The sequence below is a fragment of the Anarhichas minor genome, unplaced genomic scaffold, assembly GCF_050575085.1.
Source record: "Anarhichas minor isolate MPS153535 unplaced genomic scaffold, ASM5057508v1 ptg000007l, whole genome shotgun sequence".
In the NCBI taxonomy this organism is placed as follows: Eukaryota; Metazoa; Chordata; class Actinopteri; order Perciformes; family Anarhichadidae; genus Anarhichas; species Anarhichas minor.
The window spans coordinates 2,145,472-2,163,686 of NW_027466453.1; the positions used below are offsets into that span (position 1 = coordinate 2,145,472).

At 39.3% G+C, this 18,215-nt stretch overlaps 1 protein-coding gene across 2 annotated transcripts in view; it reads left to right on the forward strand.

The window, feature by feature from the left end:
• Nucleotides 1-14,177, forward strand: part of trpm4a (transient receptor potential cation channel, subfamily M, member 4a) — a 45,597-nt gene extending 31,420 nt beyond the window's left edge. For both annotated transcript variants that reach the window (XM_076082353.1, XM_076082361.1), the window contains 12 exons: nucleotides 1,361-1,465; nucleotides 1,568-1,614; nucleotides 3,682-3,899; nucleotides 4,194-4,309; nucleotides 6,111-6,243; nucleotides 6,546-6,720; nucleotides 7,582-7,747; nucleotides 7,901-8,082; nucleotides 8,800-8,932; nucleotides 11,138-11,210; nucleotides 11,745-11,839; nucleotides 13,178-14,177. In XM_076082353.1, the coding sequence (XP_075938468.1) occupies nucleotides 1,361-1,465; nucleotides 1,568-1,614; nucleotides 3,682-3,899; nucleotides 4,194-4,309; nucleotides 6,111-6,243; nucleotides 6,546-6,720; nucleotides 7,582-7,747; nucleotides 7,901-8,082; nucleotides 8,800-8,932; nucleotides 11,138-11,210; nucleotides 11,745-11,839; nucleotides 13,178-13,211 (1,477 nt within the window). In that variant the 3' untranslated portion in view covers nucleotides 13,212-14,177. The remainder of the gene's footprint in view (nucleotides 1-1,360; nucleotides 1,466-1,567; nucleotides 1,615-3,681; nucleotides 3,900-4,193; nucleotides 4,310-6,110; nucleotides 6,244-6,545; nucleotides 6,721-7,581; nucleotides 7,748-7,900; nucleotides 8,083-8,799; nucleotides 8,933-11,137; nucleotides 11,211-11,744; nucleotides 11,840-13,177) is intronic.
• The last annotated feature ends 4,038 nt before the right edge of the window (nucleotides 14,178-18,215 follow it).

Sequence of the window (18,215 nt, forward strand, 5' to 3'; positions counted from 1 at the left end):
CGTATTTCACGTCAGAAAAAAATGATATAATATTGTAATAGAAAACACACTGTAATCTTATAGCTAAGTAAGATTGTTACCACGTGAGAGCCAGGCCAGAGACACCAAATCGATTTTCCAGTCAGTCTTCGATTGGTCCATGTTATAAAAAGCAGCACTGATATTCCTTTATCAATATAAAGATTTACGACTTTAGTATGCACAGTTTCGGTTGAGTGGCAGGTCCTGAAAGCAAACTGAAAAGACTAGAAAAGATGACTATTTAAATGGTCTGAGAGCTGTTTAGACACCACTCTTTCCAGTGCTTTTCTCAGACGAGTCAAAGAACCTGGATCAAGGTGTAATCTCTTAAATAGAGGTTTAACCACCGCAGTCTTTAAGCTACTAAATTCTTAATTGACAAATTAACAATAATTAGAATGGGAGGTGTCAGAAATGGCCAGAAATTGTTAATATGTTTAGCTGATTGAGGAGGCAGCTAGTTGGTTTAGAAGCTAGTATCATCTTAGACAATGATTAAGGAAGATAGTCTCAAAATGTGTAAGGACAGAGACTAACTGGGATCCCACATGTGAATATTGCACCGCACATCATACAGAAATAGCTGGAGAGGAACTCATTTTATATCTAATTTCATCGGCTTTTCTGCAGAAAAATCTAGAAAGCTGCAATTGCAAGCAGCTAACATACAGGTGTTTTTGAGTGAGTTTAGCTACAGTGTCAAAAAGAGAACTATGATTGTGTTTATCGTTTCTTATTAAGAAAGATAAATAGGATGCTTTGGCAGAGGACACAGCGCACTTGTTATTTAATACACACTCATAGGTAAAAAATGTTCAGTTCAGTTACGGGTCTTTGGGCATATTATACAAGGACAGGGCCTTGTACACTTCCAAAATTATTTGATCTCTATTTGATTTAAATTGTGCCCATGCATTAATCAAACAAGGGGGACTACTAAATTCAATTCTAAATTAATTAATAATTTAATAATTTAATTTAATTGGTAAATCGTGGCCTTGATATGTATATATCCCGAGCTCTGTAAATAAGGGCACGATTTCATACACATTGTTGCACACTGTTGAATCTGTTCCGTGTTGACTCGGATGACTCGAGAGCTGAGAGTAACACATACAGCATTATTACTGTTATCTATCTATATATATATATATATATATATATATATATATATATATATATATATATATATATATATATATATATATATATATATATTATTATGATATAAAAATCAGCAAGTTAAGAAAGTAACAGTTTTTCCTTTTTAACAATTTTTTTTCAATGGGTTGCTAAGAAAAGAAAACATGTCAGCTTGTGGTGTGCATTCATGTTTCAGAGCACAAGAGGAGGAAGATAAGTCTGTGGAGGTCCACCACGGCAGAGACGCTGACAGTCTGGATGGAAATGATGCCACCATCTTCTCCCTTGCTGACATACAAAAGTAAATACAAATATATAACATAACATAAATCAGATAGTGTTGTATGACGGTTTTCCTTCTCAGTTGTAACAAAAGTCCCTTATTCTTTGTTTGGGGTCACAGTGAGGAAGAAGCCGAGGAGTTCAGGGCTCGAAAAGAAAACCTGAAAGGTGGGTTTGGATCACTGTTCTCCTTTTGGTACTTACACTCAGTGGCTACTGTACCCCTCTGTTCCATGTCCACATTTGTATATTTGATAACTGTGTGTACTTATAAAATTATATTTATACTGACAATATTGTTTTAAAATTATTATGTTGCATAATATACAAAAACCGGTACAGATACAAAAAAAGTGCTGTGTGCATGGATCAAAAGCTGAGTGTGTGCCACGGGAGGGTCTGGTTTTTATCCAGAGTTCTCCTCCTGAGGTCAGAGTATGTGTTTTATTACCATGTGGCTGTCTATAACAGTCTGCTCTATTACCACGACACATCTGGTTTTCCACAGTTTAAAACATGTGATGCTGACAATGAGTTGGAAAAGTTTTCGTTGTTTCACAGGCATCTTCTCATCGAACAGAGCAAACATAACAGATTTATAATTCACATGGAATGAGTAGATATTGTCTTTTGTCCTCATTAGAATAAATCATGGGACACTTTTTTTTAGTTATTTAATAACTCCATGAAACAGTGGCTCTTACAGCGAGTTTGTTGACCGATATGAGCCAGTGGACATCTCTGATGCTCTCTGAGAGGTTTTTGTTTTTTATAATATTTTTATTACTTCCTCACTTTCGATATCGATTACATTTTTGTATTTAATAATCCACCATATTTGAAATCGTTGATCTTTTTCAAAACATTTTTACTCAATAGACCATTCCAGTCTGTAGGTGTATTTGTTGAGTAATACAATCTCCATATATTACCTTATATTCAGGACCTTGTCTAAGTCTCCCTTTCCTCTTTCTCCACATGGAGCGATCTCCTTCCCAGAGAGCGTTTCTGGAGATGGCGGCAGAAATAATTTTAACAAAGGCAATATATAATCTAACACCGAGCTCCAGAGCGCCTAACCCACCATAATCTTTACTTTTATACATATCCCTGGTTGTTCCCCAGATTAAGTTTACACACTGTTTGTTCAACTGGATTATCATTTTGTTGGATGGAGGAAAAATGTTTGATTAAAAAAAGTAGTTTTTTTTGTTTTCCCATTTTCTTTTCACCTCTTCTTTAATTTCACACAACTTGTTCTCCCAGTTTTTTTCACTACTTTCTCTGTTACAAAAATTGAAACCCAGTATTTTAATTTCCTGATTAACTTTAATGTTAATATTACATTTGTCACGTTCATCTCCGATCCAAACTCCCTCTGTTTTGTTATGATTTAATATAGCTCCAGATGCTAGTTCGTACAGAGCTAGATTATTGGTTAAAGCCCTCCCCAACTGATTTTTGATGATAACCGTGATGTCATCAGCGTAAGCGATGGCTGTAACCTTACATGTGTACCTGAGATTAGATGATCTGAGTTGATTTTTTAAATTAAGATTCATGGCGAGGATGTACGTATATAAAGCAGCACTCAGAGGACAGCCCTGCTTCACTCCTCTCGCCACTTGAAAGGCTCCAGTTAAAACTCTGTTTACATTTACACAGATACTTGATTTAACATACAGACATTTCACTATGTGAATAAAGGCATCGGGGAAGCCGTATGACTTCATCACAGCCCAAAGGTAATCTCTGGAGATGTAATCAAAGGCCTTCTTCTGATCAAGCCCAATAACATAGAAACCTTTTTTCTGGTTCTCTTAATATGCACAAGTTGTCCCACATCAGTCGACCTTTAATTGCACATGTTTGTTCTTTTTGTATAATTTTGTCTAATATATCTTTTAATCTATTAAAATATATAATTTCAGCAAGTATATTATAGTCTGTATTCATAATAGTGAGATGTCTGTAGTTATCACCATGCTTGTACAATAAACATAAAACACCTTGATGTGTGTTCCGCCTCCATCTCATCCTGAAACCCATTAGTCCCTTAGATACAAAGACATGAGGAAATGTGGTCCGTGTTTAAAAATACTGAAGTTACCCTTTAAATATTGAAAAACAGATGTTTGTGTTAGCCACTGAGTGTATTTGTTAATATGTTTTCAATGACTTGTTGACATCTTTGAATCATTCCTGTTTTCATTATTTGACTTCTCTTTACTTCAGACTCCAAGAGACCATTTATTGTGTCACGGTGGACACAGTTCTGGTATAGCCCTGTTACCTCATTCCTTGGCAACGTGCTGATGTACTTCCTGTTCCTCTACCTGTTTGCCTATGTTCTTTTGGTGGACTTCAAGCCCCCGCCCCCTGACGGCCCGTCCACTCTGGAATTTGTGCTTTACTTTTGGGTTTTCACCTTTGTGTGTGAAGAGATTCGGCAGGTTGGTTTCTAAGACAATAGCATGCACACAGATATTGCCACATAGTTCTACTGTTTACAATAGTTATAATCTGCTCTGCAGTATTTTGGTGTCTGATAAGCCTTCAAACGTATGCATCTGTTACTCAAACTGGATTGTATTTCATGTTCTCCCCAAAACCTGAGGAAACACACCCCATCAGTTTGAATGCTAACTTGTGACCACTTAACCTAAAACACATATTTCTCTCACTGACATTACTGTACACTGCACAGATCCACATAATAATGTGACTCCTCTCTATCTGGTTGACAGACCTTCTTTGTGGGCAGCACCTTTGTGCTCCAGAGGATGAGGAATTACATCCAGGATATGTGGAACAAGTGTGACCTCACAGCCATCACTCTCTTCACTTTGGCTCTGTGCTGCAGGTGACTCCTCTGACACCCTGACCAATGTAATTTTGGAGCCAGGTGGAGATCTGAGTACAAGGAAACGGAATATAAACTCCGTTACAAAAAACACAGGAAGTCTCACAACATCTACTTTGTCTTAAGAACGTAGCTACCACTGTAGTAGATGGAACAATCTGAAGTAGACTGGGAGGGAAGCCAAGGTTGATGTACTGCAGAAGTTGATTAGATGATGAGATGCAGCTGATTAGACTGATCTGATTGTTCTCAACATCACTGGAGTTTCATACCAAAGTGAAGATAGATCACAGATTAAACTCTAGTTTTATATTTGATTAGTTTTCTGATTTAAATATATGTTCATTGTAGGTCTGAACAACAAAAGGACCACAAACAACTTTATTTATTAGAAAGATTTGTCTTTTCATGATCTGATATTGTGCTGAAGCTTGACCGGAGTGGCTTCTGAAGTGGTAGGAGGCAGACACGAGAGACTTTGTCCAGATAACAAAAAGGTGTATTATTTAAGTGCCCTGCTACACGTGTAACCAAACGTATATACAAACAAACGGTTAACTTATCTTAATTGAATAAAACTCAACTCATCATAAAGTAACATAATCACGTGCACACAGCTACACACTGATCTTCATTCCCCCCGTTCAGTCAAAGTCATCTCCTTATATAGAGCCTTCTATCAGCAGGATCTAGCTCCTACCATGAGTGCAGGTGACACCCATTACTCACTCCAATAGTTAACAGACAAAAGCTATACCTTACAGCACCCCTTTAGGTAGCCAACAATTTTATATAGTTTACAATTTGCTATACACTCACAATGTAAAACGGATCACAACTAACCTACGAATCTACATGTACATACTCCATTCCGCCCCCATACTTGGTTTGACCCAATGACATCACTGATGACATCATCCAGTGTATTAATAGAGGAAATGGTTGGGTGCCTCCCCCTTTAACCTCTAGAACACATGGTGGGTATGGTAAACAAACAATTGACAAGCATGGTTAGATTTATAGATCAGTGTAATATGGGGACAAATGGCAACTTTGTCACAGATATTTCCCTGAATAACTTTTATTATGGATACAATTAAAGTCAGAGAGCTGGAGAGACTAAACACTTTTTACATCATTTATCATCATTTCATTCAGTCACGTGAGGCTGATCATTCCGGAGTGTCTGGTTTGATGAGTTGTATCATTTAAGTTTAACCTGAAACATGGAGCCTAATAAATGAATTCCAAACCATAATCACATCCTAGGTTAATTAATAATTGAATTAATAATGACGTCACAATCAGAATTTCAAAACGTACACACGCAAATAATTTGGCAGAAATCGGTCCTGCGCTTATAAACAGGAAACAGAACACAGTATGAATTTACAATGCAGTTTATTAGTTACTTATTAAGTTACTTATTAAGTATAGCGATCATGTGAACAGACACAAACTCCATCAAAAGTCTCTCCAGCTGTTAAAACCGTCTGACAGCTGATCCTCCGTCATCAGAAACAGACGTCGCTTCACATGACGATTCAGAGGAAAGGACGTCTCTTTTCTCTTAAAACATATTTCCTTGTTTCCTCTTTCCTCGCTGGGGTTCCAAGTGAGGGAAACTAGGATGTAATTAAGAGACTTGGGATGTACCCAGAGAAACGCAATGAAAGGCTGGAGGACAGGCAGAGACCATGTCAATATGTTTATTTCGTCATTATCTGGTTGTATTAGTTCATAATAAAGGTGATTATATTGCATGACATATTAACTAGGAATGCATTATTTTATTTTCCAGAATGTTTCCCTGGTCATATGATGTTGGCCGAGCTGTCATGGCCATAGATTTTATGGTCTTCACACTACGTCTGATCCATATCTTTGCCGTCCACAAACAGCTTGGGCCCAAGATCATCATCGTTGGCAAAATGGTGAGTGCACACAAAACTCTCAGAACAACCTATGGGCAACACACAAATGAATGAAAATGCAATGTGAAAGAGTAACATCAGACATACAAAGAGTTGTTTAACTAAAAGTTAGGGTTTCTTGAAAACACTTTTACAAAGATATACTGTATGTTGCTCACCCTCTGTTGTTAATGGTGGTTGATGGTAGTGCATATAATGTACTAGAAACAGTCAATATGATTGAAATGAGTCCTATTCATGACCTCACAACATGGCCAATCCTATAACATCATCCATCTCTGGTCTCCCTTTGCTTCCTGCAGATGAAGGATGTTTTCTTCTTCCTTTTCTTTCTGGCTGTGTGGCTCTTGGCTTACGGAGTGGCCAATCAGGCCCTCCTTTACTCATATGATCCGCGCCCTGGTTGGATATTCCGCCGAGTGTTCTACAGACCATACCTGCACATCTTTGGACAAATACCTATACATGAAATGGATGGTGACCGACTCAGTCTCAATATACCCGTCCATATCTCTGTCAAGCACAATGACCTTTGGTTCCCTCAATGTCAATGGAGTTTGCATGTTCTCCCTGTATCAGCATGTGTTCTTTCCGGGTTCTCCGGCCTCCTCCCGCTGTCCAAAGACATGTAGCTTAGGTTAATCGATGATTCTAAATTGCCCGTAGGTGTGAACGTGAATTGTTGTCTGTCTCTGTGTCAGCCCTGCCATAGTCTGGCTACCTGTCCAGGGTGTAGCCTGCGCCCCGCCCACTTTTAGCTGGGATCGGCTCCAGCCCCCCCTCGACCACGAGCAAGATAAGCGGTTAAAGATAATGGATAGATGGATGGATGAAAGTTCAAGTTAATTTAAACTATATGAAAGAAGTCAATTAAAATCTCTGAAACATTATTTCATTCAAATCATCTCAGTTTTGTAAAATTAATATACATGTTTTCTTTCAAGATTAACATGACATTCTCAGACAAAACAAATTACAGAGCCTTCCTTTAGATGTACCTTTCCACTTGGTTTAGCGATTTGCAACATGAACAAATTCTGCGTGAAATAAAATAGTGCATAATAGTGAATAAAACAGTATAAAAAAGGTTAATAATGATGCCTTCATTCACTTACACGATGTATACTTTTACGAATTTTTAATTTTTATAATTGTACTCATTCACTCACTCAGACGCCAGATTATTCACGATACTTTGTGAAATATAAAGCAATACAAACCGTAAGCTGCTGTAGCTGCCATTAATAGTTCAAATGGATGTTGCACTTTAAGGTGCTTGTAAATGGGTTGCATAGATCCTCATGTTCTTAAGGACCTCTTCATTGTTTTTCCATCTAGCTGATAAATTGGAGAAAGTATCCTGTACAAACGACACCACACTCATTGAAGCAGGAGGGGAGCCCTGTATGAGCACCTACTCCAACTGGCTGGTTGTCATCCTCCTTGTCATCTACCTGCTGTTTACCAACATAGTACTGGTCAACCTACTCATTGCTATGTTCAGGTACCCTTGCAGTTCTAATGTTTTTCTTCAGTTCCAGTGCTGTTCTTCTAATTAAACAGATTCCAAACATGTTATATGTTGTACAGCATAGAGTAGGAAATCATTTTCGCTCTCTGTATATTGCATAATGAGATTTCAATTTACTGTCTACAGCCACACCTTCTCAAAGGTACAGGAGCACAGTGACACCTATTGGAAGTTTCAGCGTTACAACCTGATTAAGGAGTATCACTCAAGACCCTGCCTGGCACCGCCCTTCATCATCATCTCACACCTCCACCTTTTCATCAAGAGATTCTACTACCAGATCCCCTCAGTTAAAATCAAACACTTTGGTGAGAAGTAAAGCATGAAGAAAGGGGATATGAGGGAAAGGAGAACAAGCATTTAGCAGGGAGCAGTAAAGAAAAGCTAAGACAAAAAGGCAAAAGGCAGGGACACATGTACTGTTTTGCATGAATTAGCTCTTGCGCTACTACTCGGTATAGGTCATGGAGTTGGCTCATTCAGTCTAGATGTGTTTGGTTAATTTGAAGAGGACCTACAGCTGTGTCTTGGGGTGCCAGGCCAGTTGGTCAGAAAGCTGTCTCTCGCATTCTTGGTAGCATGTCAAGTTGTTTGTCAGATGATGCGAGGCTCCACCACGTTTCACTTTGTCAGCAATTATGTTTTTAATTCTCTGTTGAAGGAGAGCAACTTATATATATATATATATATATATATATACCAGATGCATTCCAAGCTAGTCTACTAGCTCAGAACAGGAGGGGTGCTAAGCCTGTCTTTGTCTGGGACAATCCATGAATTAGTCCTGTCATGTATTTGCTTTATATGACGCTCGGATAACTAGAACTCAGAACAGAACCATGCTCCTTTTACATTGAAAGGATCCAGTTGTGGTGGTTTAGGCATCTGTCCAAAATGGCTCACAGGCATAGCACGTGATCCTGTTTTTAGTACCAGTCTCCAACTGGTGGAGGACATGTGCATGCAAGTGCACTTTTTGCTCTTGCCCTCATTCCAGTTACTTTACTGATCTTCTCTGTCCTCAGTTCTGGAGTTGCGGGGCAAGACGGCTAGCTGCCTCAACACATGGGAGGCTATCCAGAAAGAAAACCACCTCTCAGCTCAGAATAAGCAGCAGAGGGAAACCGACACAGTACGAATTAAAAGTACATCCGTCAAGTAAGTTGCATCTGCTATTGTTGTGAAATAGGGAAATGTTAAAAAATATGAATGTGTAAGAGCTATTTTGATTCTCAAGGTGAGAACTGACCATTCATCATGTACAATTATATTTGACTGACAAAAGAAATGTGAAATATAGAACCCAGCCAATACATCAGCATACAATTATTAAATATATTGGTACTGGCTTTTATGTAAACTAATATCTAAAAATATAATCCATCCATCCATCCAATAACTCCATCCACGCTCCATTTTACCCTCACTCACAAGACCCCAAGATACTTGAACTCCGGATGACTCGTAGCAACGACTCAGGTAACCTGTATTCTCAGGACTCCCTGAGGGACATGGTCGTAAGCCTTCTCCAAGTTCACAAAACACATATATGTAGACTGGAGAGGCAAACTCCTATGACCCCTCCAACATACCTGCAAGGTTAAGGAGCTGGTCCACTGTTCCACGGCCAGGACGGAATCCGTATTGCTCATCCTGGCTCTGAGGTTCGACAATCGGTCTGAGCCTCCTTTACAGTACCCTGTATTAAACTTTCCCTGGGAGGCTGAGCAGTGTGCACACTCTCTGGTCCCCCTTTTTAACAATGGGAACCACCACTCCAGAGGCACTGTCCTTGACCTCCATGCAACACTGAAGAGGCTTGTCAGCCAAGACAGCCCAACAATGTCCACGGCCTTCAGCATCTCAGGGCAAATCTCATCCACCCCTGGTGCCTTGCCGCTGAGGAGTACCTCAATAACCTCTGCCAGGAATATGGATGAGTCTTCCCCCGAGTCTTCAAACTCTGCCTCCTCCACAAAGACATGTTGGTCGGGTTCAGGAGTTCCTCAAAGTGCTCTTTCCACCGCGCAAAAATTTCCCCAGTCCGTGTCAGCAGTTCTCCTCCCCTGTTGAACACAGCCTGAGCCCTGCTTTCCCTTTCGGAGTCGTCTCACAGTTTGCCAGAACTTCCTTAATGCCAACCAAAAGTCCTTCTCCATGGTCTCCCAGAACTCCTCCTACACCTGGGTTTATGCCTCGGTAAACCGCCACAGCTGCAGGCCTTCTGGCCAACGGGTACCTGTCTGGCGTTTTCGTAGACCCAAGGCCCGAAAAGGCCCCCTTCTTCAGCTTGATGGACTCTTTCACAGATGGTATACACCAGCGGGTTCTCAGGTTGCTGCCACGACCGGCATCGATGACCTTCCGACCACAGCTCCTAGAAGCCGCATCCACAATGAAGGCTTTGAACATGGCCCACTCGGATTCCATGCCCCCAGCCACTCCTGGAGAAATTTTGCCGGAAGTGGGAGTTGAAGACCTCGCGGATAGGGTCCTCAGCCAGACGTTACCAGTTCACTCTCACCACACGCTTGGGTTAACCAGGACTGCAGCCTCCCCACCATCTGCTCCTCTCTTCACCTGAGTCATATGGCCGCAGATCTGATGATATGACCACAAAGTCGATCATAGAACTTCAGCCTTGAGTGTTCTGGTACCCATTACACTTATGCTCGAACATGGTGTTTGTTATGGCCAATCCATGACTAGCACAGAAGTCCAACAACTAGGCACCACTTGGGTTAGGCAGGCTGTTCCTCTCAACAAACCCCCTCAAGGTTTCTCCATCGTTACCCACATGAGCGTTGAAGTCCCTGAGCAGAACTATAGAGTCCCTAGTCGCTGCCCTTTCCAGAATGCCACCCAGAGACTCCAAGAAGGCTGGAGTCTCTGTTTGGAGTACCCAAAGTCAGCGACATCCCGAAAGCAACTCGCTGTCGCATAGACTCTTGTTCCCCAAGGAAGACTCCTTTCCAGCCGATTCATAAAGGGTCAATGAAAGGTAATGTAGGTCAGAAATGTCATATGTTTTAGAAACAGCGTCTTCATTACTGTGTTAGTCCACTGACAGGTGTATCCTTCCATTATAAAATGCCCTGCTCACTACATACAATATCTTGGCCACAATATTTTTTTGTGAATTTCTAATGTTTTTATTTTGTGTTCTTATTAAATGTTACTGACACTGACCAAAAATGTAAGAACACCTTTCATTAACTTTTACTTTTACACATTTTTCTTTTACTTATAGAAGTTTCTGAAGTCCTTTTGTGATCATTCCATCGTGTTGAACTGATCTGAACTCAGACTGACATTCTAGCTGAGGTTTGCAATGGGATTATTTGTATGTATTTGTTTTCACAGGGTGGACAGTGTGCTAAAGCAAATGGCAGAGATCCGAGACCATGACAGAAGGTTGCGGCTGCTGGAGACAGAGGTCAGCAACATCTTAGTGCACATGAAAGATCTAGTGAGCCTAATCTGTACCAGTCATAATCAGTTTTTGCAGCCTAGAACCATAATCCAGGCTTTTTTGAAGGCCAGAAAATTTTGAGTTGTTTTACCAATAAATTCTTTATACAAAGTATTTGTATTTAGTTTAGAGATATCTCTTACAAGGAAACATCTATCTGGGGAACATCTATAGCAGGAGGCATCTTTAGCCCAGAGACACAACTGAATATTTGACAGGTTTTCCATCTGTACCTCCAAGTCAGTGCCGTTTATCTTGGCCAGAATATTATTAAAAAAATTCTCTAAATGACATTTTCCTGGTTGAGCCCGCCCACCTACTGTATTTTGTCAAAATTCAGTATGTGTGCTTTGTTGTATTGTGTACAATCTCTGCATGTATGAGTAAATTGATATGAGTATATATATCTGTGTGTGCATAGTGTGTCTGGTTTCCCTGCAGCTGTCGGCTCTGCCTGCTAAGCACTCATCCAACTCTGCCTGTGTATCTCTCCCCCAGCTGGAGTACTGCTGCAGCGCCCTCTCCTGGATGACAGACGCTCTGTCTCAGAGTAATCTGATAAAGGCTGGCCACCTCCCCTCTGCTCCTCAGAGGTAAAACCACAGGACATCTAACCATGACCCTTTTAAAGAAGGGGAACTGGCAACATGAGCAGTCGGACGATCCCACAGTTTGGACAACTTCTGAAGTTTTTAATATGATGATGTGTTGAGATGAGTAGGCAATAATATAACCTCTTCCACCCTCTTGCTACCTACAATAGACTCGGTTTTGTCTTTTTTGGTGGGGACGGGCTCTTTAGTGGGAGACAGCAGGTCAACACTATATGCCACATAGAAGTAGAGTACGTCATCTGAACCTGAAGATTGTTTTTTCATAAATCTGAAATAAACATTGTTTTCATTAGGCGCTCAATAAAATGTTGACAGTTTAGAGTGTAAGAGGGCTTAGAACATTAAGATGGAAGTATTTGATGGCCATTCGCATAATATATTATGTCAATATCATGTCTCATAAATTATTGCAGCAATTTTTTGGACAGGTGCAAAATGTCCCTATTTACCACTTGAGAATGGATTAAACACTGGTCAAAATACCACCTTAAGTCCCTAAGAACTTAAGGAACACCCTAGAAAAATCTATGCTGTGATACAAAACATTTTAAATTTGGAGATTTCTGAAGGAATTGCATTTTTCCCAGGAGTTTGTGATTATCCTAGAGGTCACAACAGTTTATATTCTACAGTGACGTCAAATTAAAAACAAAATGTCTGCCTGCAATGAATGGGCTACTTTGCAGACTAACACCATCACATATGGATACGGTTGGGCTCATTGGATCCACAGCAGTCTCAGCTTTCCAGTCATACCCAATTTATGCAACTTCAAGACTGTTTAGGGACTCACTATTTAAATACAGTATTTTAGATTACAAAAAAAACAAAAGAAAAACTGCATGGCTTTTGCCCGAAAGGGCATGGGATTAGCAAAGTGGGCCTTGATGTACAGAGGTGATTTGTGGATACCCAAAGAACCCATTTTCATTTAGATATCTTGAAGTTAGAGGTCAAAGGACCAATGTAAATATGGTCATCGCAGTTCTTTTCCTTGCCAAAATTAAGCCAAATGTTGTAGCATTATTGTTTCCTTCCTGACGAGCTATGACATGGCACCAATGGATGCCTTATTTTATCTAGGTTAAAGCCCTTACGTTTTGATGAACACTATATTATAACTAATTGTTGTATAATGATGTTGTCAAATAGTCCATAAGATGCAGTAGACACATATTAATCTTTGTGAGGTGCTGTGTCTGTAGCATCTGGATCAGCTTGTATTGTTTTTGTGTTCTTTGCCGCCACAGAGAATCAATATTTTGTCTTGTTGGAGTATCCTATTTTGGATTAATAATATTCTTTCTTTGGTTGTAGATCTGACTCGACTGGCTCCAAGCTGACTTCCTGAACTCCAGGAGTTCGTTCTCTCTCTCTCTCTCTCTCTCACTCACTCACTCACTCACTCACTCACTCACTCACTCACTCACTCACTCACTCACTCACTCACTCACTCACTCACACACTCACACACTCACACAGTTTACTCAGGGCCATTGTGTCAAAGTGCACCATGTTTGCTATTCTGCTAATCATGTCATTTGTTTTACTGTGTTGAATTAAAATGCATTTTAATTTGGACAAATAATATGCTGATATGTTTTTTAACAGTAGTGCCGGCATGCGTTGCTGTCTGCTACAGTCCGACTGCAGGTGCTAGATAGGGGCTTTTTTTATGCCCCAAATGTTAGTAGATTACCTTATTAATATTTCTGCTAAGTTCATTAAGTAAGAACAATATCGCCATTTATGAGATAAAATTGTATTATAGGATGAAAACCTTTTTTAAACTGCACTAATCAATGTTCTATATTAACAATGTATCAAATTGCTAACATGTGAAAGGGGTCACAAAAAAGAACTCTGTACTTTCTCTCAGCTCGTCAGAGGTTTTTAGCCTCTTGTAGCTCATTCTTTTTTTATCAACCTCATTTAGTTTAATCCATATCAAAATAAAGATACAGTGAGAAAACAAACCAATAAAATCAACGAGTGCAGTATGAATGTCTGTTTCAAATTGTTCCTGTCTATGTGTATTAGCTAGTTTCTAACAACAGCACCAATCTAAACTAAGCTAAAGACCATGTGTAAGAGCCATATGAGACTTAGTAAGATGTCTTAAGTGATTTGTGTAACAAATGTGTGGAAATGCTCCTTTAGTTGCATTACTGACTACGTCACAGCCAACAGCCCTCAGTTGAGGTTAATCAGTCTGCGGAGCAACATAGTTTTTTGACCGTTGTGCCAACCCTGTGACAAGTTGAGCAAAGAATGTTTCTTGTAACTTTATTTTGTTAAGTAAACCTTTTTAAATGAAGCTACTGCATCTGAGGAATCATTACGCGTAAAGCTTATTGCCAAACAGACTGTAACAGTAGTGGTAATGTGGACTATCGGACGGAGGGAAGATTGCCGCTATACCATGAATACATAATAATAATGCAAACAAAAAGTGAAAATGAATTGATAGTATGTAATAGACTATTAGTAACAGATATTTCACTTATTCCATGTCTCTATAACACATTTCCATATGTTTGAGCTCACAGACTATAGATGAATATATAAAGATGTATAAAGATATAACTGTATATACAGTTAATGGATGTGTTGTTATACTGTATGGTAAGCATCTGTAATTAAAGCCCATGTCGGGATGACATAAAACATAGTGATATAGGTGTGCGGTTCCTCCTGCACCACTTCATCTTACTAGCTCACTTTTGTCCAGGTCACTGGACATGTTGTAGTCCTAAATTAAGTCATACATTCAAGTGGCTTCATCTGTCTCTAGACCAAACAGACAAAGTCCAGGTGTTTCAAATTAAGGACTCTACTTGTGTCATATAAAACTCAATTATTTGGTTACAATCATCATATAATAATGGTAAAATGCTGACAGCAGATACGCCGTTAATTCGCCATTAAAATGTAGGTCTAGCCACCTGTTCAGGGCCACTTCAAATTTTGGGATTCTTCCATTTTGAAAAATGGGAGATTCTTTAAGTATTTGTCCAGTGTTAATCCTATAACTTGAACCCCTGAGCCACCACCTGGAGGGAGTAGTCCATTTTAATCTTATATCCTGAAAATGAGCTATACCGATCCAGTAATGTCAGAAGTCTGTTAAGAGAGACAGCCTGTTTTGCTCATACACTGCAGTTGGGGGCAAATGATGGATTTAACCGGGTTATCGTTGCAGCTCAGAATTCAGTCATTGCCTATAATAATATTCCTCTCTCTCACTGTAAAGGACCAATGTAGAATCAAGGTAGCTTTATGGGAAGAAATGGAATATAATATTCATTATTACATACTCATTGGTGTATAATCACGGAGTCCACAGCCATGTTTCTATACCAAAGCCTAGCATGGGCAAGTCAAGAGGGGCCTTTCACGTTTTTCCATTACCTGAAGGCCACCGTAGTTCTCCGACACACGACTGTTAAGCTGAGTGGCGTCGCCAGGTCATTTTCCCGGGGCTTATGCCCCGAATGTTTCTAATATTTCTGAAAGTAAATGCAGGTCTCCAAACCAACTGTGTGTGCGCGGGGGGGACGTTCATCAGTTACTCACAGAGGGAAGAGAGTAAAGGTCCAAGTGGGAAAAAAACAAATCAATCTTTCTGTAGAGAAGGAAGTTTAGGCTTAGTGAGCCTGCAGTATGATTTATAATATGATCATACTGAAATATAAATTGTTATGATTGTAGGTGGCGTTTGATTTTATTTTAAAAACGTAAATTGCACAGCAACACTTTACACTACGACTTGACCCCAAATTAAAATGGGGAAGGACTCATTTTTACAATTTTGCGAATGCACTTTCTTTAAGTCACAGTGGAGAGAGAAAGACATAGACAGACAGACGGACAGACAGCAGATGATGGAGGAGTAAACAGTGCACACACTACACAAAAAAATGATCATCAAAATATACTCAAAGATACAAAAGTAAAAGCTCATTATGCAGAATAATATATCATAATATTGTATCATAATTATTAATCCATTAAGAAGTTTAATATTGCAGCTGGTAAAGGTGGAGCTCATTTTAGTAACTTTATATACTGCTGGGTCGTTTAATCTATAATAATACATTATCCTTTAATACAGTCGTTAAAATAATATTGTAAATATTAATATAATAATATAATATATCTAAAAACCTAAAATAATCTGAATATGTAATGTAACTAAATTTGTCAGATACATTTAGTGCAGTAAAAAGTACAATATTTCCCTCTGAGATGTAGTAGTGTAGTAGTGGTGTAGAGTGTAAAATCAAGTGCAGTAATTGAGTAAATGTTCTGAATTACATTCCACCACTGTTGACGTTTAAATAACTGTATTTCCAGCTATAGTCAATAAATGTGATAGCAGATGTGAAGTATTGTTTCTACTCAATATAATACTACTGACTATAATACATATTTAACATCACAATTCATAATTAATCTGGAATGTAAACAACAGTTTTTATTTTTTTATTAATGAATGTAAAAAAGTTGCCAGAGTGCATAAAGAAGCATCAATATACAGCTTGTTTATCAAAGAAAATTGCGGGGGAGGATCCCCACAGACCTTCCTAGAGAGGTCTGTAGGCAAATGTCCTCAAATCCTGGAAACACTCCTGGTTAAGCCCATTAACATTGAAGGATCACTACATTATCCATGTACAGCATAAGTATGCACGTGGAATTTAAAATTGGTCCATCAGAAAATGAAACAATACAACAATTACTAACAAACAAAATGGAAACCACATAGCAAATCCCTGTGCTGCGGATGATGACAGAGAGGTGAAGAATATTGAAACGCGATAATGAGGATGATGATAATTATTAGGATGATGATGAACCTATATCATAATTATTAAAACGTCTTCCAGAACCTGTTTGTCTGACCCCAGGGCGCTAATAGTGCTGAGAGACAAAGGCTAGGTATTCTACTCAAATCAACACTAATGCAATGTTTTAGTTTATGAGTAGCGTATAGTTTTGCTTGAACTGTTCTCCCTCCTCATAGATTCTCACAGTCCACAATGAGGATACTCCAGCCCCCTTCTCTTGCCTCTCACCAGGACAGGAGACGGATTAGAGTTGATATGTTGAGATTAATTTTACCCATTCATTTCCTTTGCATATAGGTACACATATCTATCTACATGTGATATGATAACAAAGTTGGCTGTTGTGTAATTGTTTAATTTATTCTAATTCAATTGAATAGGTTTTATTCAGTGATTCATGTAAAACAGTTTGGTAATATTTTTCAATAATTCTGCAAATATGGAAGATTTGAATGTGCTATGTAAGTTAACAAGTATTAATTATGATAAAGAAGGTAAACAGAAAGTATACAGTTAAGTAAGATGGGAGTGGTTTGCTGTTCCCGCCACAGACACACCACGCCTCTTTCACAGAAGATAATAATCCAGAAGAAGCAGCTCTTCTACTCTGGACTTTGACACTGAACTGCACTTTCTGCATGCCTACCCCCCACTGCTGGAGTCGGCTGGACCTGCTCTAAGTTGAGAAGATTTTGTGTTCCTGGCCCTTCAACTACTGAGGCCGGTGATATCTGAGGTTTCTGCAGCTCCAACCTGTGAAGGCTCAGTCGAGACTTTTCTTCTTGAGGAGGCTTAGATCCTTTGACATCAGCAGAAAGCTTCTTCATGTTAATTTTATCAGGGGATCTTGGCTAGTGTCTTTTTTTATGCTGCGCTCTGCTGGGAGGGCTACATCACTGCGGATGATAAAAACAGGATCAATAAGATGATCAGAAAGGCTGGCTCAGTGATTGGCCTTACCCCAGACTCACTTGAGAACAAGGGCCAAGTTTAAAACAATTGTTTATTTTGAAGGCCATCCATCACTGTGTTTTTAAAGGACTCAGAAGCTCATTCAGTGAGCGACTGAGGATTCCTCAGTGTTCTACTGAACGACCCAGAAGGTCCTTTGTTCCACCACCTTTAGATTTAGCATCTTTCTGATGTTATTCATGTCTCATATGGCATTTCATGGTGTTATTTATTTGTTGTAATGTGTTTTCTGTCTGTTGTGCACTGTTGAAACTATGTCTACTGTCTGTATGAGTTGTTTTTTGGTGGCAAATGAGTTTCCCCACTGGGGATTAGTAAAAGCGTTCTAATTCTAATTGTGTAGTATTGCTTCCTTTTCCTTTGACATGATGGTCGTGGAGTGTAGTGACTTGTCGCTGTCATGGTACTTCAGGTATTAAACAATTAGGGGTTGTGGGTTGGAGTTTTCAAGGTAGTCAACCTTGTTCATCAAGAACCTGTTGTCCTTGCGGAGTTTATTCACATCAGAGTCCATCAACTCCAGTTTGCCCTCT